This window comes from Rhinoraja longicauda, chromosome 3, assembly GCF_053455715.1.
Source record: "Rhinoraja longicauda isolate Sanriku21f chromosome 3, sRhiLon1.1, whole genome shotgun sequence".
Lineage (NCBI taxonomy): Eukaryota > Metazoa > Chordata > Chondrichthyes > Rajiformes > Arhynchobatidae > Rhinoraja > Rhinoraja longicauda.
The window spans coordinates 79,750,319-79,778,020 of record NC_135955.1 but is presented as its reverse complement, the minus strand read 5'-3'; the positions used below and the strand labels follow the sequence as shown (position 1 = coordinate 79,778,020).

Below are 27,702 nucleotides of genomic sequence, written 5' to 3'. Positions count from 1 at the left end.
TAAGTTCCAGATTCTAACCATCATTGGGTGAAAAAAAAATCATCCCTTCTTAACCTCATCATTAAATCTGAACCTATGTTTCTTTAGCTTTGGATTCTTCTGCTTTGGGGAAAAACATTTCTACTCTCTGACCTAGGACCCTCATCTTTTTGTATGCCTTCATCAGTGGCCCCTCACTCCACTCCATGGTACAACAAACCCACCTTTTCCAATTTCTCCACGTATTTGAAATGCTTCATTTGGGGTAACATTCAGGTGAATCTATTTTACACCTCTCCATTGTAGATGTTCTGTTCACCATCACAGACTTGCTTTAATGAGAGCAGACTGGAAATTTCTATATAGCTGTTGAACAATTTTCAAAATTGAGCGTCCAAAAACAGGATTGCAATTGTATATAGGCAATTAAAATGTATGCTGCACCTAAACTGGTTTATATTTGATTCAAGGCTATCTTCTTGAAATCAAAGTGCTTAAGACAATGGGATAGTTATTAACTAAGACATTATTAGTGTTTGCAGCACCCCAAGAATAAATCATCCACACCCAGAGCACTTAAGCATAAACCTTTAAGTTGTTTATAATTTGTAGAGTATGTTTGTTCATCTATAATGAGAAGACAACATGCATCATTGCTCCCTTCAGAAGGCAGATCAGTTGGATAGTCATTTGGAAGGAAATGATGCAACAGAAATAAGAGTTTGCCATTGGCATCATTGAGTCTGCCACACCATTCAACAAGAACATGGCTATTTCAAACTTGGTTCTTTTCCCCCCTCTCTCCCCAGATCCCTTGATTCCCTTTGTAGGTCAAATGCCTGCCAATCTCCAGGCATAATGAAATATATTCAGCAATCCATTACTTTCTAAGCTAAACAATTCCAAAGGACCCTTTGAGAAAATAAATTCCTTTGTATTGCAATCTTAAATGGGTGACCTCTCATTCCGAAATAATGTGCCTATTTCTAAGTCACCCCAACGAGCAAAACATCTGGGATTTCCTTCGGGTTCCTATGTTATAATAAGATTATCTCTAATTCCTCTGAACTTTAACGAGTATAGACTCTACCTGCTCAATATCTCTTCATATGTCAACACCTCCAATGCAAGAAAATCCTTCCAAGAGTCAAGAATGTTTTATTGTCATATGTCCCCAAATGAAAGAATGAAATTCTTACTTGCAGCAGCACAACAGATATGTAAACATAGTATTAAGGCAGTGATCAAAATTGTGCGCAGTATCCCATGTGTTCTTTCATCAGCACTCTGTAAAGTAGCATGTAAACATTCTTTTTAATCTCCCGGGCCCTGCAATAAAGACCAATGCTTTGCTAGCCTTCACAATTAATTGCTGTAAATGCAGTAACAATCGGTTTCCAAAATCCCAAATTCACTAGTTCCCATTTTATCCTAATGTTTTGCTACATCTTACAACTCCTACATCTACATCTGAACTCTTGCAAATTTGTCAAACTTGAATCCCCTTCCACGGAACCATTTAAAATCTGCTAAGTTATCTTATGATTCTCTAAGGTTTGCGAAATAGCCTTTCTCATGCTTGGACAGAGGGAGGATGCTTCCCAGGGCTACTGTGTCCAGTAGCAAGGGTCAAAGCCTCATGATATGGGATATGTCATTTAAAACAAAGATCATGAGAAATTTTATTATTTAAAATTGTTTGCTATGGAAGGCATTGAAGACCAAGTCAGAAATATATTCAGTAAAGAGATAGAAAATGTCTTAATGCAAAGGCATCAAAAACTTTATGGTAAAAAAAATTGAAAGATTTAAAAGGGACTTGAGCAACTTTTGTGCACAGACGGTAGTGGGTATATAGAACTAGCTAACAGAGGAAGCGGTCGAGGCAGGTACAATTACAATGTTTAAAGGACATTTAGACAGGTACCTTGATCAAAAATGTTTGGAGGGATAGGGCCAAACACAGGCAAAAATAAATAAAATGTTCTGAGTTACTCCAGTTTTTTGTCTCGCTGAACACTTGCGCTCGGTTATTCAAGACCTACTGGATCTCGCGGTTGTTGACCTCCCTAACTCCTCTTTCCATTCCTTCACTGACCTTACTGTCCTGGGTCTCCTCCATTGGCACAGTGAGGTCAATTGGAGGAACAGCACCTCATATTTTGCTTGGGTAGCGGTGGTAGGAAAAATTTAATTCTTGATGCTTGTACCTTCTCCAACCACCTCCCTATTCCTCTCCTCCTTTACTCCCCCGACTCCCCCGGGCTTTTAGAAATATAGCAAAAGCAGGATTCAGCTGCAGCACAGTACAGGTTGCTGATAAACTGCTCAGCCAGCACAACATTCAAACAGTTGCAAAGTTGATGAAGCCTAGATTCCTACTGGCATAAGCAGTGCGGAGAAAAGGCAGGCTTCCTATTACAACAGAACAGCAAAGGAGATGTCACCCCTGAATCAAGTGATGTGTTAAAAATTCAAACACAAGGAAACTGAAGTCAGCCACGTTGGCTCAACCTTAGCCCCATGAGGTGAAGACTGGGGGAGGTGTTACATGTCACAGGAATAGATACCATCTGAAGATGATTGCAGAAGAGCTCCGGGAGACTGAAGCTGATAATGAACGGAGAGAATATGTGCAATTACTGATATAGACCAAGTGCACAACAGTTCAACTTTGCCAAGTTCTGCACCAAACGGTGACAGCGCGATCTGGAATAACTATTTACCATCCTGCAGAATCTCTGCTGGAATGGTTATCTGTGCCTGTGTTGTAAGATTGGAAATTTTTGCGGAGTTAACAACACTATGTTGTGCGATCTGAATTGCATCGACATGACTGGATGTAAGTTTAGTTTAGAGACACAGTGTGGGTACAGCCCAACAAACCCACACCAAACGATCACCAGTACATTAGTTCTAACCTAAACACTGGGGACGATGTACAGAAGCCAATTAACCTACAAACCTGCACGTCTTTGGAATGTGGGAGGAAACCGGAGTACCCGGAGAAATTCCACGTGGTCACAGGGAGAATGTACAAACTCCATGCAGGCAGCACCCATAGTCAGGATTGAATCTGGGGCTCCCGTGCTGAAAGGCACAACCCTACCACTGTGCCACTGTGTTGTTTATTGGAGCTCTTGGGGTGTTGGTTCTCTGTGGTATTACATGTTGAAACCTAAACACTCAGGATACTCTTTATTCAATGTAAAAGGAAGGACATTAAAAAAGGTTTGCTGTTTCGTGACATCTCATTGTAATGCAATGATTGCAAGCATCAAGATTTTTTGATCAGAGACTATGACTAAGTAGGTGGACTGTATGCTCCAGTGTACCTCGTGAATAATCATTTATCATGGCTCAACAAGAATCCAAAGAATATGACAATGAATAATTTACTTGAAGGCAGAACAGGCACAGAGAGCTAACTAATGTTCTTTTAGTACTCCCACTATAGCAGGAATCAATCTGGTGAACACTGGCTGCTCCCTCTCAGGCAAGTATATCTTTACTGGAGTAAGAAGGGTAAAATGACATACAATGCTCTCAAGTGTGGTTTCACCAAGGCCCAATGGGATTGCAGAAAGACATCTGTGCTGCTCCTGAACTCATATACTCTTGTTATGGGACAATGTACCATTTTGCCTTCTTCATTGGAAGCAGCATTATTGTTAAAAGCACTCAGATCATCCAGCTTTGTAACTTCATTGAAGGAAAAGTGTAAAATGTTTGGTGTGTGTAGAAGATTTGTCTGGCAAGTTGTTCTGAGATGTTTTTGATGAGAAAGTCTCACACATTGGTCGTGGTTCTTGATGGCAATTTACTTCAGCACCAGCACTATGATGTTAGCATTAGGAACTTGCAGCTTGTGTAAAGACATAAGAAATGGAAGAAAAAGTAGACACATTTTCCCTTTGAGCCTGCTGTAACATTTTCCAACTTTCTACCTCATCAATTTCCACCACTATCCATATTCTATGTCTTTATTCCCTTAATGCACAGAAATCTATCAATCTCTGTTCATAGTAAATATAATGACTGAACTTGCACTGTGATCTCCAGTGGAGGATTGCAAAGGTTTATCACCTTCTGAATGAAGAAATTTATCCTCGTCTTAGTACTAAAAGGCGTGACCCTTATTCTCTAACTATGCCCATGGACCTAGATGTCACAATCACGCCAGGAATGAGATTAACATCAAAGGCCAACACTTCAGTGCAATGCTGAGGAAATATCGTGGTTAGAATGTGATATTTTAGGGGTTGTAATGTACCTTAGCTCTGTTTGTCTTGGTGTATGTCGTAAAGCTCATGGTTGGAATTGGTGGGAGCAAAATTACCTCTAAAGAAAAGACTAAGTGGACACAGATTTCTGCCACTGAACATACATATATTTTCAACCAAAGTACTTGAAGAACTGCATTCTCTCAGAGATAAGGACATTAATGAAGGAAGATCCGACTCAAAAAGTGTCAGAAGCATTTTCAAATTTGTAAATATTAGTATCCATGTTGCTTTTACTTTCCTCTCCCTCGGTTAAAGAACATTAAAGAACAAGAGTATAAATGTGTGTTGGGAGGAAGGAAGCCAAAGAAACAAAAATCCGAGAAACAAAGATAAAGATATGTGTCTGCAAAAAATATTTTTAAATCCAATCTTTCGTTGGAGGATTCAAATAATTTATCACTGACCAGATTAGCTTCTTATCTTGTTATTTTATTTGACTTTGGGTTGTAATTGTTTTTTAATGCAAATTTTTATGATGCTCATTTAATCACACATCTTCACTCGGGAAACATCTAATGCTCAAGGAACATACGAGAACTCAATATACTGTTATTTTGCTGTTCATTGAACCTGTGGTCGTGGATGCATTTTGAAAGGTGGCCAGAAGAGGTCATTATTTATTCTAGGCAATGTCTTATAACCAGGACCTTATAACCAGGACTATAAATACACCTATCCGTCCCACTTTATAACTCACCAGCTTTCTCATTATTTTTCTACTTGGCATTATGTTTGTGCCATTTATTAAAACCAGACACTTGCAACAAAAATACAATATAGTATAAAACCTAAAATCCATTTGAATTATTTAAAAAAAATGTATATTCAAAAATCCAGTGTTCTGTTCTGCTCAGAATATTTTATTAAAAACAAACCAATAAGTACTAACAAATGCAATCAAATGGTTCTTTGGGATATCTGTTTTGCTTACTCAAAATAAACATTGTTAGTTATTCAAACAACTCTATTAAAACCTGCAGATTCCAATTTTATTCCAGATCACAATGGCATTCAACAGGCAATGTGTTTTATAGTAGGCCTCTCTCACCTTAATGTTAATGAATAATATCCCAATTGTAAATCGGCACACATAATAAGAAAGCAACAAACTTTGATGTGGATGGGTGAATACGAACAAAGAACAAGTGTTGTACTTGACTGGTGCGTCCGTCACCTTGCCCGTCAGAAACCAGCACCACTGCATCGCTAATGTTTTCAACGATTTTAATTAATAATTAATTTTTAAATACCCTTGTCAGAAATGCTGTACTCTTTAACCCTAGTAGTAACCTAATTAGGAAAGAGACAATAGGTGCAGGAGTAGCCCATTCGGCCCTTCGAGCCAGCACCGCCATTCACCCTGATCATGGCTGATCATGCACAATCAGTACCCGGTTTCTGCCTTCTCCCCATTTTCCTTGACTCCGCTATCATTGCACTCTCTGTACAGTACTAATTAACCAATAGAAATACTGTAAAAGACACAAAATGCTGGAGTAACAGTGGGTCAGGCAGCATCTTTGGAGAAAAGTAATAGGTGATTTTCCTTCATCAGACTGAGAGTTAGAGGAGAGGGAAATTATCGGTATTCATTTCGGAGCAGAACAATTCAGAGCCGGCACCAATGGCCAAGGAGACCACAATGGTCCATTGTTGGCTGTGGAGGAGGTGATAACGATAAGATACGAACAGTGAAACTAGCAGGACAACTCGGGTGGGGGAGGGACGGAGAGAGAGGGAATGCAAGGGTTACTTGAAATGAGAGAAATCAATATCCACACTGCTGGGTTGTAAGCTGCCCAAGCCGCCAATGTGCTGTTCCTCAAAATTGCACGTCTGACAGTGGAGGAGGAAAAAATACTGTCATATTTGCTCTCCTGATGGTGTTTGGGTGGTGAAAAATGTATCTTGCAAAGGAAAATAACACACTCTTACCCCTACTCTCTGGAGATAGTTCCCCAAGGTCTGCTGGTGGGGAGGGAATAGGAGCCATGTGCAGTGTATGCATTCTTACCCAGATTTATAGCACAATGCCATGAACACTGACAGCAACCTACACAACACGTCAGCTGTAAGTCCCTGCATCAGTTGGTGATGTGTGATCCTATTACAGTGACTGAAACTCAACCATCACACATGGGGAACACAAAGCCACTGCAGTTAATAGTATTTAGTCGATGCATTTATTTGCAGCACAAAATAAGAATGCATATGTTGCATTAAAAAACAGATATTCACATAACATTTCACCAACTGGACAGACAAAAGAGCAGATTCTCCAGGCCACAACTGGGTCAGTGGTAATGCTACTATTAGTTAAATTAGTTCTGGAGATACATAGATAAAACAGGACTTCAAATCATTAGGACAAGATCCAGGAACTGCTTCTTTCCTATGTTGTTAAAAGATGGGCACGATAAATTCTGGGAAGGTGCAGCCTATTTAATCCTCAACTCCTGAGCTTCTAAACAACGCAGAAGAAAATCAACACCATGAACACACTTTTGATCAAACTTGGCGATTGATGCCTGTGAGAAGAAGAAATAGGTAAAGTTGAAGAGAAACTTGGCAGGAGGCTTTCAAAGTAGGGAGAAGGGAATGGATGATAGCAGATGTTGTTTGGTAAGGGATATAAAAATAGCTTTGAGTGATAAGAGTTTTCAGCACTGAGGAAATGAAAGTAATGAGATTAGGGAGCTGTGGCATGGACCAGGCGCATTCCTACTGAGAAAAGAAAATTAAGGAGCAATTGTATTAATGAGTTTAAGACTATTAAAGGAATTGACAGGCTTGATAGAGAGCACTAATTTTCTCCGATAGGTATGTTCAGGACAAGTGTGTGCAACCTTAATGTCAGAAATAAGCTATTTGGGAAACATTTCTTAGAAGGTTAATGGAAATCTGGAACTCCGTCCCTCAAATATCTGTGAGCCAAGATCAATTGAAAAATTCAAAATTAAACAACGTTGAGGTATTGACCAGTCATGAGAGGTGGAATAACCTTGAAGAGACGAAATGATTTACTCTTCCTGACTTTGGATGTGACCAAATTTATCAAAATTATGCAGATATGTGAAGAAGGAGGGCAACTCAGTGAAGGCCGGGGAAATTTCTATGTAATTACATCAGTACAAATGTGGCAGTTTTTGGTGCAAAGCCAAAGGAAAGAGATCTAATCCACAATATTTTAATTAAATGATTGGAGCTCTCTGTATATATATTTAATATGAATTGCATTTCCCTACTCCTGATGTCAAAGGTACTTCTATGTGCAAGGTTAATTTTACCCATTTGTGCTACTGGCAAAGTGTCTCATCCATAAATGAGATTTGTTTTTGGCATCGTGCAGTTTATTTTGATCATTTAAATGGATGTCTGGAATATTATGCAGCGCAAATATTAAATTCAAAACTGTCAAAATGCTCGTTGGTAAGCTCATCAGAAATTGGAGCTTCAGATGAATTTTTTGGAAACATGTTCTCTGCCTGCTTCCTTCTGTAATCATATAACCACAGATTATTTTTTTTCCCCCCTAGATAAAATGGAACATTTTGGGTCCAAACTCAGAAACAATCTTGCAATCATCCAATGCAGACATAGGTGAGCCTGTGAATGGAACTTTCTACTTTAGAGACGGGGAGGTTGGTAACAGAATCATTGAACTGAACATCTTACCACATGGAGAACTTGAAATTCAGGAGACTTTTATCATCCAACTAAGCCTGGACATTGGAGAAGCGGAAATTGATCGTAGAGATGGGAAAGTGTTTTTGACTGTAAGTAGCTAAATATAATACTATTTGAACTTTTTGAACTATGAAATCTTGTTGGTGATTCCTTTGAGCTGACATTAGTGCCATAGAGTCATGCAGTGTCGAAACAGGCCCAATTTGCCCACACCAGACAACATATCCCAGCTGCACTCGTCTCACGTACCTGCATTTGACCCATATCCCTCCAAACCTATGGTTGTTTTATTTGGTTGAATTTTTGAATGCCAGAAATATGCCTCGATATGTCTCTGAAACAGTAAAAAAAAAAGAAAGTTGTATGTTATTACTTTGTAAATCGTTGACTGCAGTTTAACAGCTTAGAAAATGAACCATTTCATGTCCAATTCTGCCTTGTAAATTCAACATGAAGCCATTATGCACATTTTAACATGATTGCAATTATTTCCAGTGGACACCTCACCCTCGCTCATTGGGAAGTGGAATCTGATACTATTTACCTGAATTAAAGCCATAATGTGCAACCTATGATGTCCATTGACGACTGCTAGTAAAGTGAGAGCAAATCTCATGGCTGAACGTTGACGTGTCGCTGTCTGCATCTGCTTGCCTGGTTACATTATTGCTGGGTCTCACGCCGATTATTGCAGACTTACTAAGTCAGGCACACCGCAGATATCTTGTGATTTGTGCCTAAATAACGATCCTGAGCTCACAGTGGAATGGGACAACTCACAGGAGTGTGTGGGGAAGTGTGTGTTGATTGGGCAGGGTGGTCACCCAGTTTGAAGGCAGGTGTTTCCATCCTCCAACACCTTTTCTTCACGGCTGCACCCTTAATGCTGCTACACAGCAGGTTTCATGGAAAGTTATTTAATAGTGCCTTGTTGCTTATGACTCCTAATAGCAAGGACATGGCAGCTGCAATATCTACAGGCAATTATCTTTAAGAACTGCACATGTGTTTTAAGGTGCACTCGGACTCGGAGCTTACATTTTTGCAATTTTTGGGGTACATCTATTGGCCATTGATGCAAAATGAACCATCTCTTTACCACATAAGGATAAAATCCAATTTCTGAACAATGTCTTGATGAACACATTTGAAGGGTGTGGAAGAAGCATACCATTCTTCCTTTAAACCTTTAAATCAAGTATTTGCTCTTGGGTTGTTATTTTGTTCTGATTTAGTGTGGGTTAAGTGTAAATGGTGACTGCTTGTCCTATCACCTTCTATTCAGCTCAAGGATAAAATGTCAGTAAATGCAGGCAGCAACACATCACTGTTTAGCTGTGAGATTTGTTCTATCCTTACTACGTATGTTTCAATGAGCATTGACTCAATACTATCATTATTATCCTGGATGTAAAACCTTAGAGCTGTACAAGTTTACACATTCTTGATTGTACCGGCTGTTCATTCGCAAAATCAACCATCAGACATTATTTACACTTATCTTGCACTGGTCCCATTTTATTCTGCCCACAGTTACACCAACTTCCCTAAGATTATGTTCACCTACACACCAATGACAATTTATGGTGACTAGTTAACCGATCAATCATTCCTTGGCATGAGGGAGGAAACCGGAGCATCCAACCGAAGCCCATGGGACCACAGGGCGAATGAGCAAAGTCCACCTGTCCCATTACCAAAGGATCCAACACTGCTCACTGCAACTGTGTTGCAGCGGACCTTCTAACTGCATCACTGCAGCATCAAAAACAATCTTTTTAAAATATTTTCTGTTTAGAGTCATAGAATCATACAGTATGGAAACAGGCCCTTCGGCCCAACATATCCACACCAACCAGCATGTCCCATCTACACTAGTTCCACCTGCCTGCACTTGGCCTATACCCCATCTGAACCTGTCCTATCCATATACCCGTCTAATTGTTTCTTAAACATTTATTTACCCATCTTTTTTTCAAAAATTAATTTGCTTATTCTGGGAGAAAAAAAGACACAAAGTGTTGGAGTAATTCAGTGGGTCAGGCAGCATTCCTGGAGAACATGAATAGGTTGGGAACTTTCGTCAGATGCTTTTGAAAGAATGGATCGACTGGGCTTGTATTCACTGGAATTTAGAAGGATGAGAGGGGATCTTATAGAGACATAAAATTCTTAAGGGATTGGACATGCTAATCGCAGGAAAATTGTTCCCGATGTTGGGGGAGTCCAGAACCAGGGGTCATAGTTTAAGAATAAGGAGTAGGCCATTTCGGACTGAGATGAGGAAAAACTTTTTCACCCAGAGAGTTGTGAATCTGTGGAATTCTCTGGCACAAAAGGCAGTGGAGGCCAATTCACGGGATGTTTTCAAGAGAGAGTTAGATATAGCTCTTAGGGCTAACAGAATCAAGGGATATGGGGAGAAAGCAGGAATGGGGTACTGATCAGACATATTGAATGGCGGTGCTGGCTCGATAGGCCAAATAGCCGACTAGCACCTATTTCTATGTTTCTATGTTTTATTCTGTTGCTTATTCTGAACCCTGATTCTTCCCTTTCTGACCTGCCAGAATGCCTGGCATGACAGGAGCGAATGAACAGCTGGTACAATCAAGAATGAGTCGCAAGGAATGTGTAAACTTGTCTGGTTGCAACTTCCTGCAGTCCTTTCACTTCATTTTGTGGGAAGAAAAAACAAGATTTTCAACACAGAAATATTGCTGAATTCAGCAAAATAGGCAATTGAAGCCATGTCCTGCCGTGCTTTGACTTGCAAATATCACAGTACTGGAGCACAGTGTGGTTTCTGTGTACTCCTGTTATATCATCTGCTCTAAAATGTATAGCAGATATTTTCTTAGAGGTAGACAAATCTGTGTAAAATTAATTTTCACATCATCCCGATGATACTTCATTATTGGCAGATAGGTATAGAATTGAAGTGGTGAATGGTGGTCATAGCATTTATATTTTGGAAATAACATTTATATTTCTTATGGGAATATTAGAAAATAAAAGCAAGGGTAGGTGTCATTTATCTCCTTGAGTTGCTCCTCCATTAAACAGGATCGTGGCTGATCTTCAACCCCAACACAATTTTCCTGACCTTTGTTTATTATAAGAAGTTTTGAATCACATTGATTTTTATAAAAGTTAATGAAGTTTCTACATTTGTGAAATTTCTTGCGCTTTTTATGATCTCTTAGGTACAGAAGTTTGGAAATCCCAATGGGATAGTCCAGTTTACTGAAGAATCTTTGTATGTAAAGACTTACTTGGAACCATCAAATCAAGAAGAATTGACAAATGTTTCATTCATTGTTACAAGGACTAAAGGAATAATGGGAGATATAAAGGTAATATTATGATTTACAGCATTATTTTTGATTTGCTTGAGTATTCTACATGTAATATAGAAACTATTTTGAAAGCTATAGAAATGTTTTTCATGCAATGTACAGATAGAAACAATGTGAAAGTAGAAAATATTAGTTTTGTTCAGATACATCACGGCAACAGGCCCTTTGGCCCACCGAGTACATGCCAACCAGCGATCCCCGCACTTTAACACTATCCTATTAGGGCCAATTTACACTGACACCAAGCCAATTAACCTACATTTGATTGTACCAGGAGTGTGAAGCCTTGTTGCCTTGTTCACTGCGGAACAGAAGATTATGAAATCACCCACCATTTGTGGTTTCACTTTTTTTTAAACCATTCACAATTGTTCCATTCTCCATTTCAAACATATAAATCAGCAGATTTTCTAATTCACGTAAGCAGCAGACGGTGGAACTGAAAGTGTGTCATTACTGGCACTGGCATTGTGGAGGTGTCATGTGTATCAGTTGATGCATGGCCAAACTACATGCATAATCTACTGATGGTCTGCAGGCATTTAATTTTGCAGGTACCCTGCTCCTCAATCTTAGTCAACTGATATTTGCACTAAAATATAAATTGGAATCATTAACTTCTTTATTATTGCCCAAAACAGCATCAACTAGAAACTAACATTTTTGGTGTATAATTCAAGTGTTTTGATTCAAAGCTCATCTTTTAATCTTCCTTTTGTTATAGTAGTGTGATGAATGGATAAGATACATTGACTACTTATTTTGAAACTAATCATGTATGTACAGCAATTAATGTTGCAATAGTCTTCTAAATACAACAGACAAATTGCTTCATTCAGCAAAACAAAAGCCAAAGATGGCACAAACGTTCTTTTAAGGGATTTAAAATTATACCAAAGAGAAATGAAAGCACTGTTAAATTTTGACTTTAGACGTGAGAGATACAGTGCAGAAATAAGGCCCTTCAGCCCACCGAGTCTTCGCCAACCATAGATCACCCCATACACTCTCACTATTCTACACACAAGGGACATTTTACAATTTACCAAAGTCAATTAACCTACAAACCTGTACGTCTTTGGAGTGTGGGAGGAAAGTGGAGTTCCTGGAGAAAACCCACGCAGTCATAGGGAGAATGTATAAACTCCATACAGAGAGCACCTGTAGTCAGGATCAAATCCGGTTCTCTGATGCTATAAGGCAGCAACTCTACCGTTGCACCACTGTGCTCCCCAAAGTTGTTCCAAATTTCTTGAACTGTATAACTGCAAAAGGTTAAAAAACAAAATTTTCGTATTTTTGCTCTAATTGGTAAACTGAGGTGCGATGTGTCAGTTGTTGAAAATATTAATTTCTTTTTCTTATCCCTGATTAATAAGACAATGTATGAAATGTACTTTTATTGTGCATTGCCACTTTCTGCACATCTTAATAGCAGTGAATAAATGTGTATTCTTGAAGATGTGTTCAGTTTTCCTGTGATTCCTACCAACCTACTGCTTTTCATCAAATGTAATTTACCCGTTGAATATTTGCACAGATTGTTTTCTCAAGGCAAGATTTATTTTAAACTTCTCAAGGCAAGATTTATTTTAAACTTTCATGTGGAAAAAAAAGAAAAAATCAGAAAGGTGCAACATTAAACACACTTTTACAACAGTTTGTGATTTTGTTCTTAATTATCTTGTATCTCACTTTCAGGTGCACTGGCAGCTCTGGAGTGACTCTGACATGACAGGAGACATTTTATCTATCAGTGGCTCAGTCACTATCCTGGATATGCAGCAGAATGCAGAGATAAACATTGAACTGTTAGCTGATGACATTCCTGAATTAGATGAAGTTTATACCATTAGGCTGGTATCTGTCGAAGGAGGTGCCGATTTGGATGAAGATAAAGACTGGACAAGCTTTATTGTTTCAGCAAATGACGACCCGCATGGCCTATTTGCAATTTACCCGGAGAGACAAAGTGTAATTGTTGAAAGTGATTTGAATCGCTACTATCAGATTAATATTACAAGACATGGAGGGACATTTCGAGACGTGATTGTAGAATACAAGCTCATATTCCACAGGGCAGGATTTGCAACAGGTGAATTGTTGGGAAATGTGTTGGTCAGAGATGGGGCCAACTTTGCTGTTGCCAAAGTGCCAATAACAAATCAGGTGAGTTCAACAGCTTAATGACAACATATTTGATATGATGGCTTAACCGGATTTGATCCTGACTACAGGTGCTCTCTGTATGGAGTTTATACATTCTCCCTATGACTGCGTGGGTTTTCTCCAGGAACTCCACTTTCCTCCCACACTCCAAAGACGTACAGGTTTGAGATGCAATCTATGCAAAAGTTTTATTGAAGGAAGAGTACAGAATCTAGGCAGGTGCAAGCTCTGGCAGCTTTCCATGTATGAAGGCAAGTCCCAGGAATCCTTCCATCCCAGTTCCCTTCCTAAATACTGGGGAGCTGCACCATAGGAAAATCATTAAGAGGAAGCAGGCGATCCCCTTGCATCAGAAAGTCTGAAAGAACCAATAACAAACCTGTCAAGTGTAGGAAAAAGTTAGTGAAAACTTGTGATTACATGTTCTTTTGATGTGCATGCTTCGAGTGGCTGTTATTGGACAGCAATGAGAGGTCCTGCAAACCGCAGCTATATTTATTACTCAAGTTATTCCAGCCCTTTTATGGTGAAAGACGTTACATTCAGCCTCCAAGTACTAGGCTACTCTGGAAGAAGTTATGGCAGGGACATATCTGAGATGAATACAGACATAAATACCAAATCCTCTCTTTGGATACAGTATATGCAATGCGATTTGCACTTGGGTGGAAGCAATGGAACAATTAAAGACCTTTTTTCACTTTGTCAAATTCATCCCAGTAATTGAAATATTTATTGGAAGAGATTGGTCGGTTCTGAGGCACGTTCTTTGAACACTAGCTAGAAAGGTGTCAGGACTAATGGGCTTTGCCGAATCCATTATATTCAACTATTTCTTAACATTGCATAGAGGGAATTATATTGGCTAAAGACAAGTTATGTGATGATTAGATCTGAAGAGGAAAAAGTGATGGAGGTATGACAGATGACACAAAGCTGGGTGGCAGTGTGAACTGCGAAGAGGATGTCAGGAGGTTGCAGGGTGACTTGGACAGGTTGAGTGAGTGGGCAGATACATGGCAGATGCAGTATAATGTAGATAAATGTGAGGTTATCCACTTTGGCGGCAAAAACAAAGAGGCAGATTATTATCTCAATGGTGTCAGATTAGGTAAAGGGGAAGTGCAACGAGACCTGGGTGTCCTTGTACACCAGTCACTGAAAGTAAGCGTGCAGGTACAGCAGGCAGTGAAGGAAGCTAATGGCAAGTTGACCTTCATAACGAGAGGATTTGAGTATCGGAGCAAAGAGGTCGTTCAACAGTTGTAAAGGCCCCTGGTTAGACCACATCTGGAGTATTGTGTGCAGTTTTGGTCTCCTAATTTGAGGAAAGACGTCCTTGCTTTTGAGGCAGTGCAACTTAGGTTCACAAGGTTAATCCCTAGAATTGCAGGACTGTCATAAGAGGAAAGATTGGAAAGACTGGGCTTGTATTCACTGCAGTTTAGGATGAGAGGGGATCTTATAGAGACGTATAAAATTATAAAAGAACTGGACAAGCTGGATGCAGGAAAAATGTTCCCAATGTTGGGGCAGTCCAGAACCAGGTGCCACAGTCTAAGAATAAAGGGGAGGCCATTTAAAACTGAGGTGAGAAGAAACTTTTTCACCCAACGAGTTGTGAATTTGTGGAGTTCTCTGCCACAGAAGGCAGCGGAGGCCAATTCACTGGATGAATTTAAAAGAGAGTTAGATACAGCTCTAGGGGCTAGTGGAATCATGGGATATGGGGAGAAGGCAGGCACAGGTTACTGATTGTGGATGATCATCCATGATCACAATGAATGACGGTGCTGGCTCGAAGGACCTAATGGCCTCCTCCTGCACCTATTTTCTATGTTTCACATGGAATGGAATGGAATACTTTATTGTCACATGTGACTCGGCACAGTGAGATTCTTTGTTTATATACCCAATGTGTACAAATAGTGGCCACCTACGTCACTGACAAAGTTACAAAGCACGCCGGCTCCTCCTTTTGTTCTCCCTCTTTCCCCACTGTCCATTGTTCTCCTGTTCCATAATGTTGTATCCTTATTGTTTTGATGTGTTTATGCTTTATTCTTAATTGTTAACTGTATGTTTGTGTTGTTATTTGTGAACGGAGCACCAAGGCACATTCCTTGTATATGCACATACTTGGCCAATAAACTTATTCATTCATTCATTCCCCCCCCCCCACACACTCCCCTTCACAGCGGTCCCCCTATGCCATGCTAATGCTAACCCATTTAGCACTTTTGATTGAAGGAAGCTGCAGGATTGACGATTAGCCATGAAAGGATGCAGCATTGATTCATCAGAATAATAGTTTCCTCAGCCAGGCAGCTTGCATCCCCTTCAATATGGAAGATTAAGAAAGGATGCAGCTGAATTTTATAAGATAGCGATGTTAGGATTTATGAAGGAAATTATTTCATCTGGTGGGAGGTCTAGCTTATTGATGCTTCTTCCTAAAAAATCATCCCATCTCATTGGTAATGTTACAATAAATTGGCCCTCGAAATTTAAAGCACCAACCATAAGATGATGACATGCTGTTCCATGGTAATCTTTATCTTGATTCACTGCAATATAACATTTTTTTTAGGTAATTTGTGACTAATACGGTTTCTGCATTGTGTTTTCTCTTTGTAGACTTTCCTCGGACTCGATTCTGATGTTTCCGTTAAATTAATAAATGTGACCCTTGTAAGTGGAAATACTTCAACGCCTCCTAAGCTGTTCACTGGGACAGATTCGGCCAATGTTTTTGTCCCAGAAGAAGCAGTAAATTCTCAGGTAATGTTCACTTCAATAAATACATATCATGACTGAAATATCTTGACTGTTTTTCTAACACTCAACTTATAAATATTTCAGATATGATGTATAACATTTTCAAACTTTTACTTTAAAATCCAAGCAGCAAATAGTAATGGAATCAATACGATAAAACAATATTGCTAGTTTTATAAATCTGACAATAAAAATAAAATCCTGGAGAGAGTGAGCAGGTTAGGCAGCATCTTCAGGAATGCAAGTTAATGGTTCAGGTCAGTGACCTGACTGAAACTATTCTGATCAAAGGTCATTGACTGGAAACATTAGTGATGACATCGTGACCTGCGTGGGTTTTCTCCGAGATCTTCGGTTTCCTCCCACACTCTAAAGACGTACAGGTATGTAGGTTAATTGGCTGGGTAAATGTAAAAATTGTCCCTAGTGGGTGTAGGATAGTGTTAATGTACGGGGATCACTGGGCGGCGCGGACTTGGTGGGCCGAAAAGGCCTGTTTCCGCGCTGTATATATATGATATGATGATATGATATTGACTTACTCTTCAATTGTTATCATTACAGAAGTTTATTGCATTATTGATTGATCATTAGGTTCTTAGAAAAATAATATACAGATGCTAATCATATTAAATATTCAAGATTTTACTTGATCTATTAGTTTTGGACGTTTTAGTTTTAGAGATAGGGCATGGAAACTGGCCCTTTGGCCACCGAGTCCACACCAACCAGCGATCACCCATGTCATAGTTCTATGTTACACACTAGAGACAAATTACAGAAGCCAATCAACTTACAAACCTGTACATCTTTGATTGTGGGAGAAAACCCGAGCACCCAGATGAAACCCATGTGGTCACAGGGAGAACATATAAACTCTGTGCAGAAGGCACCCACAGTCAGGATGGAATCCGGGTCTCTGGAGCTGTAAGGCAGCCACTCTACTGCTGCGCCACAGTATAATTGCGAACGATTGCCGGTTAGATATTGTGGATGGTCAATATTTGATCCATTTTAAGAATCTAGTCTTGTATTACCCTTGTGTTAGGCAGGTGAGACAGCTGATTGTGACAATGCCCTATCTTGCAAGCAGCACCGGTGGCCGTAGATAACGCTGGACCTTTTCAATTTAAGTGTGTTGCCAATTTCACATTAATGCTTGTCAATAACCAGATTTACCCTAGTTTGTAACTCACAGCCTAAGCCTATATATTGACTTTCTGCTGTATAGAGTATTCAAGCAATATGTTCATTTTTGACATTTTCTAACACTTTGTATGTTTCTATGTTTCTATGTAAGTATTTAAGCCAAAGTGGCCTCTAGTGTTAGGATAATTAGAAAAAAAAGGTAATTGGTTAAGATTGCATTATTTCAAAAGTCCATTTGGCCCATCGAGTCTATTGTGCTATCTATCTTTCCCTCTCAATCCCGTTCTCCTGCCTTCTCCCTCATCGATTATTGCAGCTCCCCTTACTGTGATACGTTTTCAGAATTCAATACTTATCCACATAATATAAATGAAAAATAATATTTATAGTATTAGAAATTGTAGTATAATGTTCAAGCTCGGGCACAACAGTTAATATTCTTGTGTCCAAGGAGGCAACAATTGAGGTTGCTCAGACAAGAAGAATGCAAATGACCAACCTTTGTTGTACGATGGTACATGGATCGGGCAGGTTTGCAGGGATATGGACCAAATGCTGGCAGGTGGGACTAGTGTAGCTGGGACATGTAGGCCGGTGTGGGCAAGTTGGGCCAAAGGGCCTGTTTCCATGCTGTCACTCTATGATTCTATGATGAAATTTTGTCTCATTAGTTTGATTTTAATTTCCACTGGATGAGAATTGATGGCACCCAAGTTAAGCTGGGAATTTAGTTTTTTTTGTCAGGGAAAAGGGAGAAGTAGGATGGGGTCAGAAGTTCACATCAGGGTACGCATAATTTTCTTTTAGTGGGGCCTAAGCAAACCTTCCTTTACAACAAGCTCCGCTGGAAAGGTAATTCTGCCAGTCCACAATAACTGGGTGACATGCTAGAGTTACATTTATTTTCTTTTTGCAAAATTGCCTGTTTGTAAATCTAAAGATACAAAGTTCTGACTTTAGGAAGGTGGTATGGCAAAAAGTTAGATTTAAATGGAGCAACATTGAATCAGGGGGATGGATATCTACTTGAATGCTCCATGGTAGAACTTAACTGCTTGTTGCCTCTTTACCTGCTGCTTTCTGTGGGATTGGCATCAATAAAATGTTTCCCCTCAACATCACACCATTGATTAAAAGTACATATTTCATTTTTATTCCAACATTCAATTACAGTATGAAAGGGATAAGTTGGAAATATCCATGGGTGAATTGGTCCTTTTTGTATCATTCAAATTTGGATTTTGGATTTTTCAAACATCAAGAGAAAATTGTGGCAGAGCTGAGAAATGGATCATGAATTCTAATAATTTATTGACAGTTTATTAACCTCAAAGAAATATTTGAGTAAGAGAATAAACCACCTCAATCCCTAACAAACAATCAGATTTTACTGTTGGGTATATAATCTAATTGGAGAAAAATCCAGTTGTTTTTACAACTGCAATGACCATCCTAAAATGCCCATCAACACTCTCTGCAGTGGTCATTTCAAGGTATTTATGAACAGCTTGATATACATGTACTTTTATCAGCAGTACAAAAATGTACTTGTTCTTTTTCCCTGCAGATCCATATAATAATAGATATAAATATAGATATAAATGATAGATATAAATAAAAAAACTACAGAAGCTTTATGTTTGAAATATTAACTGAAGATTATGCAAACACTCAGCAAGCATCTATGGAAAGGGAATAGTTCATGTTTCAGGGCATAGTGCCATAGAGCAAAAAAAAAAAAAAACTGCTGAAGAAGCTCGGGTATCTGGCAGCATTTGTGGAGGAAAATGGAAAGTCGACATTTTGGGTCAAGACCCTTCCCCTGTCCATTTCCTTCCATTGCTGCTGTCTGATCCTCGAAGCTCCTACACTGGTTTGATTTTTGTTCCATGTTCCAGCATCTGCAGTGTTTTGGGCCTCCGTAGCATCATAAAGTTGTACAGCACTGAAACGCGACCTACAGTCCATCACCCCAGGCTGATCTTTGTTGGCCATATATACTAATCCTATTTGCCTGCTTTAGTTTTGCTCTTTGTATGCCTTGTCTATTTAAATATTGGTCTAAATCTCTTTTAAATATAGTAATTGTTGCTGACTCTATATCTACCCTGGCAATGAGTTCCAGAAAACAGCACAATGTAGAAAAAAACTTTCCCCTCAAATCCTCTTTAAAATGTACCATTTTCACCATAAACCTATGCCCTCTTTTTTGATGCCCCTAACATGAGAAAAAGATACTGACTATCGTTTCTCTGCCTCTTATGATATTAGATTAATCTGTCAGATCACCACTCAGCTTCCTTTGCTCTAGGGTAAACAAACCCAGCTTATCTGATGTCTAACCTTTCCAATGTCATAGAAACATAGACATAGAAACATAGAAAATAGGTGCAGGAGTAGGCCATTTGGCCCAGAGAATTGGCCTCCACTGCCTTCTGTGGCAGAGAATTCCACAGATTCACAACTCTCTGGGTGAAAAGGTTTTTCCTCATCTCAGTCCTAAATGGCCTACCACTTATTCTTAAACTGCGACCCCTGGTTCTGGACTCCCCCAACATCGGGAATTTTTTTCCTCCATCTTGCCTGTTTAATCCCTTAAGAATTTTATATGTTGCTATAAGATCCCCTCTCATCCTTCTGCCTGTCAGGTGAATCTCGTCTGCACTTTCTCCAGTGCAACCACGACATTCCTATAGTGTGCCGTGCAGAACCAAGTGCAGTCAAACCAATGTTTGGTGAAGTTGCAACATCATTTCCAACTTTTATATTTTATGCCCTGTGCTGTGAAGGCAAGACTGTCTTGTGCCTTCTGCACAATACTATCTTCATGAGTGTCTGCTTTCAGAGAACTATGGACTTAAATCCCAAGATCCTGTTCAACAACATTCCTGAGAACCCTACTGTTTACTGCCTTTCAAATTCCTATTTGACTCCCTAAAATGCTTAATCTCACACTTGTTGGGATTAAATTCTACTTTCCAATGCTCCGCCCGAAATTCCATCAGAACTATATCCTGCTGCTGTCTTAGACAACCTTCCTCATTATCGGCAACACCCCAATTTTTTGTGTTGCACCTCTTACTCTTACCATCTCTTACTTTTGCATCCATGTTGTAAATCTATATCATGAACAACAAGGGTCCCAGCACCGATTCGAATGGTACACTAATAGTCACAGACTTGGTAAAAAACTGGTGAAGGTTCTTGAATTTGAAACATTTACTTTTTCACAAATGGTGCCCAACCTACTGAGTATTTGCATTGACATACTTGTTGAAGTTATTAAGACTTAATTCCGGACAATCGTGATGTGTTTACCCCTGCCCCATGCCACTGATTGCTGAATATTATTTTTAGGTTGGCTTTGATTCTTTGGTACTTCAAGTCTCAGATATTTCTGCTGGCACATGTTGGGCTGTAATCTCACGGAATGGTGTGTATGGGCTTGTTGTGGTCGAGTGGAGAAGTGGCTACCCTGATGACAAGCTCCCTGGTGGATTCACACATGGCTATGTCAAACCTGCATTTGGTAAGTGCAATTGGTCACTGTTTACCAGACTTAATGCGTGATCAGTTAGATTTAGATTTTTTAGAGATACAGTGCGGAAGCAGGCCCTTCGGCCCACCAAGTCCACGCCGCCCAGCAATCCCCGCACATTAACATTATCCTGCACACACTAGGGACAATTTTTACATTTACCCAGTCAATTAGCCTACATACCTGTGCGTCTTTGGAATGTGGGAGGAAACCGAAGATCTCGGAGAAAGCCCACGCAGGTCACGGGGAGAACGTACAAACTCCATACAGACGGCCCCCGTAGTCAGGATCGAACCTGAGTCTCCGGCGCTGCATTCGCTGTAAGGCAGCAACTCTACCGCTGCGCCACCGTGCCATCTATTAATCTATCCATTGACATTTTTTTTCAGAATTCTTCAATTTAAATGCATTATTTCAAGAAACCTGCTTACTTTTTTAAAGACAAGATCCAAATGAAGAATTATGTGAAATAGTTTAGTCTTTCATGGAGACACTCTGTTGGGAAAACTCATATCTATGCAAACAAGTCAAATAGGTTGTGTTCATAGAAAATCCTCAGGGAAAAATGTCGGGATCAAAAAAGTTATGCTCCATATGTAATATTAAACTTTCCTGTGTCCTTCATGTACAATGAACTATGGGTACAGCTATGGGCATGCCTGTAATATACCAGATTATAATTTAAAACAGATATTAGGACTTTACAAATTCAAGTTGCCATTCTTGTCTCAAAATTGTTTTTAACTTTTTCCAGCACTTCCTTGGTCTCAATTCTGGCAAAGTTTGTGGTTGTTGATTCTCAGAATAGGTCCTCATTGTATTCATTTCATGCTTGAAAAACTATACATGATGGTATATCATTTTCAATGTCTTTCTAAATGTTGGTAACATTGGATTGAAGAACATTTTAAACATGTATTGAAAGCAAGTTCAATAGAAAGAATAAATTAAGTATTTAAATTAACATCTATTTAAATAATCTGCAGTAACAAAGTACAGGTGATGGGATCAGTTGAGCAAGTCTGCTTTTGAATTAACGATGCTGCAACCACGTGGTTGTCAAGAGTTTCTGACTTGTCCTGTCTGCAAGTGTAGCACAGTAACGCAAACCCATAAGTGCAAACTTCGTATTACTTCAATTGTTTTTCTATTAGAAATCAAGTCATTGGAAGCTCTTATAGACCAGAAGTCTATTATTATTATTATTATTATTAGTTTATTGATATAAAGTAGCAGTTGGGGACATTGCCTTTTGTTTGTGAATCCATATTTTACACTATTATTAGTTTAATAATGGCTCTGCAAAATTGTTTTCCCTATGCTAATGCAGTAACTTAATGACTTTACATCAGGTTCAGTTGTCCTTTCCCATGGTGAAAAAAGAAAGCCATTGTTACTCACCGTACCAACTACTGACTTCACGGGCGAGGAGTCTTTTGCCATTCATCTGATTGCGGTGCATAGTAATGTTACTGGTAAAGCTGAACTAAGGTAGGAATTAATTATAACCCATTAGTTATATTATAAAGCTTCATTATGAATAGTTATCTGCATCTTTAATGCATTAATTACACTAAACTATTTATTTAACCAAGCCACTCCTGGGATTTTTCTTAAATTCAATTTTTTGGGATAAGAGCAACTGACAAGTCCAGCATTAATTATCCATCACTAATTGCCCTTGAACGAAGTGACTTGCTGGGCCATGATAAACCAAGTCACATGTGAGGGGTCTGGAGATTCATATAAGCCAGGCTGCGTAAGGAAGGCAAACTTGGTCCAGTGGTCCAACTTGTCCAGGCCAACCAATGAGTGTTCCTTCACACTTTAACTCCAGCGAAAATAGACCCAGCCTCTTCAGTCTTCCTTATAACTCAACACCATCAGTCCTGGCAACATCCTAGTGATTTATTTTTTTCTGTGCCCTCTTTTGTCAATAGTAAGAAACCAACAGATTCAGATTACTGTCTCACAATTAAGACTACAGATGTATGTTTTCACTGAGATTATACGAAATTAGAGAAGAGTAGGCCCACTTTTGATGATCTGTAGCTGATTTTCATGCTCAGCACTATCTTCTAGTGCCATCCCAATATGTGAAAAATTGATATTATGATCAACATTAATAAGAATTACATATTCTCCAAAATTCTGATTAAATACATTTAAATTACACAAATGCCACACTGAGATTTAAACTCTGATTGCTAATGAAAAAGTACAGATGCTGAGAATCTGAAATAAAAACTGAAAATGCTGAAGAAACTGGAAATAATTATTCTGCTTGAACAGTCTTCAATATGGAATGTTAGCTGTTGCTCTTTATCTAGATGATCCTGACTTGTTGAGTTTTTCCAGTATTTTCAGTTTGTTTTTATTTATAGAGTTTGATGTCATACATCATGGGTACAGACCCTTCGGGCCAATCTATCCATGCTGTCCAAGATACCCATCTAATCTCGTCACTTTTACCCGTATTCACCCATATCCTCAAGTTTGTTCCACCAGTTTGTTAGTCCAGTTAGTCAACTGTTGCACCAACATTCATAAGGTCATAAGTGATAGGTGTATAATTAGGCCATTCGACCACAAGTTTTCTCCGCCATTCAATCATGGCTGATCTATCTCTCCCTCCTTACCCCATTCTCCCCATCACCTGACACCCGTACTAATCAAGAATCTATCTATCTCTGCCTTAAAAATTTCCACTGACTTGGCCTCCACAGCCTCCTGTGGAAAGCATTCCCCCCTTTGACTAAAGAAATTTCTTCTTCTTCCTCAAAGAATGTCCTTTAATTCTGAGGCTATGACCTCTAGTCCTAGACTCTCCAACTAGTGGAAATATCATCTCCATATCCACTCTATCCAAGCCTTTCACTATTCTGTATGTTTCAATGAGGTCCCCCCTCATTCTTCTAAACTCCAGCGAATACAAGTCCAGTGCCGACAAATGCTCATCCTACTCATCCTGGGATCAACATTGTATCAGGGCTGATGAAAGATCATTGCCTTGAAGCATTAACCCTGTTTCTTTTCCACAGATGCTGCCTGGCTGGTATGCTCTGCTAGTATGCCAGTTTTCCACCATTTACTCTATTTTGCCTTTTGATCATCATTAATGGGAGGAATTACTACTGATTAACATGATCATATTCACTGTCAAATACACATATTTTTTGAGGAAGTTTGAGATGTTGGTGTTCCAAAGAGAAAGAACCAGACATGAATTACTGAGTATCTGGTAGGGTAATATAATTTTGGAAAAGCAGCCCTGTAAACACGACTGGTTGGATAATAGGTTAGAAACCCAGAGATAAACCTCAGCTCCATTAATAAACGTTTTAACTTCATTCAGTTCACATCAAATATCGAGTGGGGTAGCCATAATGATTAAGATTAGAATTTTATGAAATGGTAATGATACAAAACTGCAAGGAACTGTCGATTCAGAGGAAGCAGTTTAGAAATTATAGTGAGATTGGGATAAATTAAGTAAACTGGCAGATTAAATTTAACTTGGACAAGTGTAATTTGCTACACATAACAGACAAAAATGTGGCAATGACTTACAGTAAGAAGGTATTGAAGTAGCTAAAAATGGATCTAGGAATATAAATAGTTGGCATTAAATAGCCAATCAGAACAAAATAGCAGACTGTAATTAAATAAAATACTGCAGTAAATAATCAAAGGGACCACCAGCTCCACGATGTTAAGGCCGCAGTGCGGATGGAGATACGATACGGAAAAAGTCGCCTCTCCATCAAGGGAAGAGATAAAAAATATCTGGACATGGTGAATGATACTTTCTTGCTGTTTATTTCTTTATAGATCAGGATTCACTGTTGCTGAAATTGAGCCGTTTGGAGTCTTTCAACTTGCCCCTCATTCAAGGCAGATCAGAATAGGAGAGGATGTAGGTGTAACTACTGTGCATATCCAGAGACTCTTTGGTTTCCGCGGCAATGAAACAAAATTGACCTACAGTACTGCAGCAGGAAGTGCCAAACCTGATGAGGATTTCGAGCGCATCCAAAAAGGAGAACTCATCTTTACTTCACATCAGACTGAAGCTACTATTGATCTGTTGATCATCAATGATAACATTCCAGAACCAGATGAAGTTTTTTTTCTAAATTTGTCCAGCATTGAAGTTCTGGATTACAAGCCAAATAATACAGAAGAACAACCTCACTTGAATCCAAACTTTAGCGTGTCATCGATAACGATTATTGCCAATGATGCCACCAAGGGTGTTTTAAGTATCGGTCCCACTGTGATACACACCTTAGAGGGCACCGAGGGGAAGACAGTAAATGTAATGCTTCATATTCGAAGGACTCTGGGATTTACTGGGATTGTCAGTGTGAGTGTTGTAACCTTTGGAGAAAAGAAGCTTGCAAGTGGTATACAAGAAACCCCTTTTCAAACCAGCCAGCAAAATTCTACTCTCTCCTGGGCCAAAGAAGGAGAGGATTTTAAAGATGAAGCTTTGAATGTTACTCTACAAGATGAGGAAAAGGAAATCAATATATCCATCAGAATTTTTGATGACAATGAACCAGAGGGACAAGAATTTTTTTTCGTCTATCTAACAGATCCCGGTGGAGGTGCACAAATTGTGGAAGGAAAAGATGAGCATGGACTCATGGCTTTTATGAAGATAGTTATCTTAGGTAATCATTGTTATTAAATGATTTTAGGGCATATCGGCTGGCAATTTTGGAATCTAGAACTGCATAATCCCCTGTTGTTTGGGTGTCATGGATCTCTTATTAGTTACAACGTGGTAAGAGATGTGGGCATAATTGTAATCAATGCACACTGCTGAATCAGTGCTCGTGCTGTTGAATTAGAGATTGAAGCTCCAGAGAATGTCCTCTTGGGGCTAAGGGCAGCTGAACATGTGATCCACAACATGATGGATTCCCACCCACTTTACTTCAATGGATTATCAGCTCATAGCAGATTTATTTCTACTGGCTGCTGCACTGGTGGTCCAAGGGTTTGCTGCTTTCAAGATTAATATTAGTGAGGTCTATTTGAGTTCTGTGCCATGTGCTGAAGACTTGACCATATTTCAGCCTGGACCAGCTGCTTCCACACAAACGATCTTTAGTAGACACTCTCCTTGACAGCAACATGTTCATGGAGGGTAGGGCAAACTACTGGGAGAAGGCTTCTTGAAGGAGGGGATATCATCCTGTATCTTCAGGGAGCAATTGGCCTTGAGCCTTGATTAGAGGGAGAACGAGTTGTCGACATCTCAATAAGGAAGTGTTTCCGAAAGTGTGCCATCTCTGTCAGTCATAGCTGCTCTGTCAATAGAGGTCAGGGGGTGCTTTGCATTGCTGTCAACATCACCATCACCATGAACTTGTGTATGTTGGGATCCTTCACGGGTTAGAGCTATTTGTAGTACCAGTGTCTGTCATTCACCTTTAACAGAAGGGGGATTGTTAACCCATTCGATTCATAGAGAGGTGATTGCATTCTATGCTTCAGTGCCAGTTATCGGCAGACAGAGTAAGATCATAGATTTGCAATTAGACCAACTGATCCTTCAGTCCATCGAAGTCGTCGAAGGACTGATCCTTCAGTCCGTCGAATTCCTGTACAAGCTCAGCCTCTGGTCAATTGGAAGGAACACTGCATACAGCCCCTGCCCTGACCTTAGCCACTCGTCATGTCCAAATTCCGTTTTCTTTAAAAATACATTATCTCAGTTTGGCATAATTATTTTTCTTAATATGTTTATACTGCAGGAAATGATGCACAGAATGGCATTATAGGTTTTACATGGGTCTCCCAGAGTAATCCGGTGTTGGATGAAGACTCTGAAAATAGAAAGCTCCATCTGGCAGTTCAAAGGCAAAAGATCAGGTAAAATCTTCTTTGTTGAAATCTTCGCTTATGCAGGTTGAAACTGACAGTTCCACAATGGAATCATCAGAAAATTTATAAATATCTCGGGAATCTCTAACAGCAAGAACTTTAAGGGTCAACTTTAGCCCTTGATGGTTGAAGGAGTGAGTACAAAAAGCATGTGATGGGTGAAGTTTGAGGTCTGGGTTAACTGTCTCAGTCACTATACCATGTGGTTAACATCAAGTGCTAATATCTGCTGGGAACTTCTTCCAAAGTAACACCTCGTCTTTTGTAACTGCAAATCAAAGGGGGCTAACCATTGTTGATCATGTTAATAAATACCCATCTGTAATTTATTGTTACTAGTGTTAGCCAAAAACAAACATTGGCAATTATCTTCCCTATTTTAACAAAATGATTGTGCAGTAAGAATGCCTTATGAATATTTTAGATGTCAATCTGCTATTTTATAGCAATTATTTCCAGCCTGCGAGCGGCAGGGCATTCTTGTTCTAATAATTATTCCACATTTATCTCTCCTCAATAGTCTTTGCCAAAGTATCAGCTGAATTGATAATATTCAGTTAATACCCGGTGAGACCAAAGGGAGTTTACTGGACATGGGATTCAGTGAGAAATAGCATCAAATAATATTTGGTAAAATGCTGGATAGCACAAATAAAAATCTAAGTAGTATTCTGCGTGTAAAAGGATGAAAGACATGAGTGGCTTTGTTGAAATGAAAATCTTGTGGCTTCTATGATCCGTATGATTATGGCAGCATAGTGACTGATTCTGACCTCTGGTGCCATCCATGGAGAGTCTGCAGCTTTTCCCCTGTGACCGCAAGGATTTCTTCTGGTAGTTCAGTTTCCTCGCGCACCCCAAA

General features: G+C 39.3%; 1 protein-coding gene across 1 annotated transcript in view; it reads left to right on the top strand.

Moving 5' to 3' along the window:
* Window positions 1-27,702, top strand: part of adgrv1 (adhesion G protein-coupled receptor V1) — a 385,526-nt gene that overhangs the window by 206,966 nt on the left and 150,858 nt on the right. Inside the window, exons 68-75 of the mRNA XM_078397039.1 lie at window positions 7,802-8,041; window positions 11,159-11,308; window positions 13,013-13,480; window positions 16,118-16,261; window positions 20,765-20,936; window positions 22,298-22,436; window positions 24,777-25,621; window positions 26,711-26,828. Of these exons, the coding sequence (XP_078253165.1) occupies window positions 7,802-8,041; window positions 11,159-11,308; window positions 13,013-13,480; window positions 16,118-16,261; window positions 20,765-20,936; window positions 22,298-22,436; window positions 24,777-25,621; window positions 26,711-26,828 (2,276 nt within the window). The remainder of the gene's footprint in view (window positions 1-7,801; window positions 8,042-11,158; window positions 11,309-13,012; window positions 13,481-16,117; window positions 16,262-20,764; window positions 20,937-22,297; window positions 22,437-24,776; window positions 25,622-26,710; window positions 26,829-27,702) is intronic.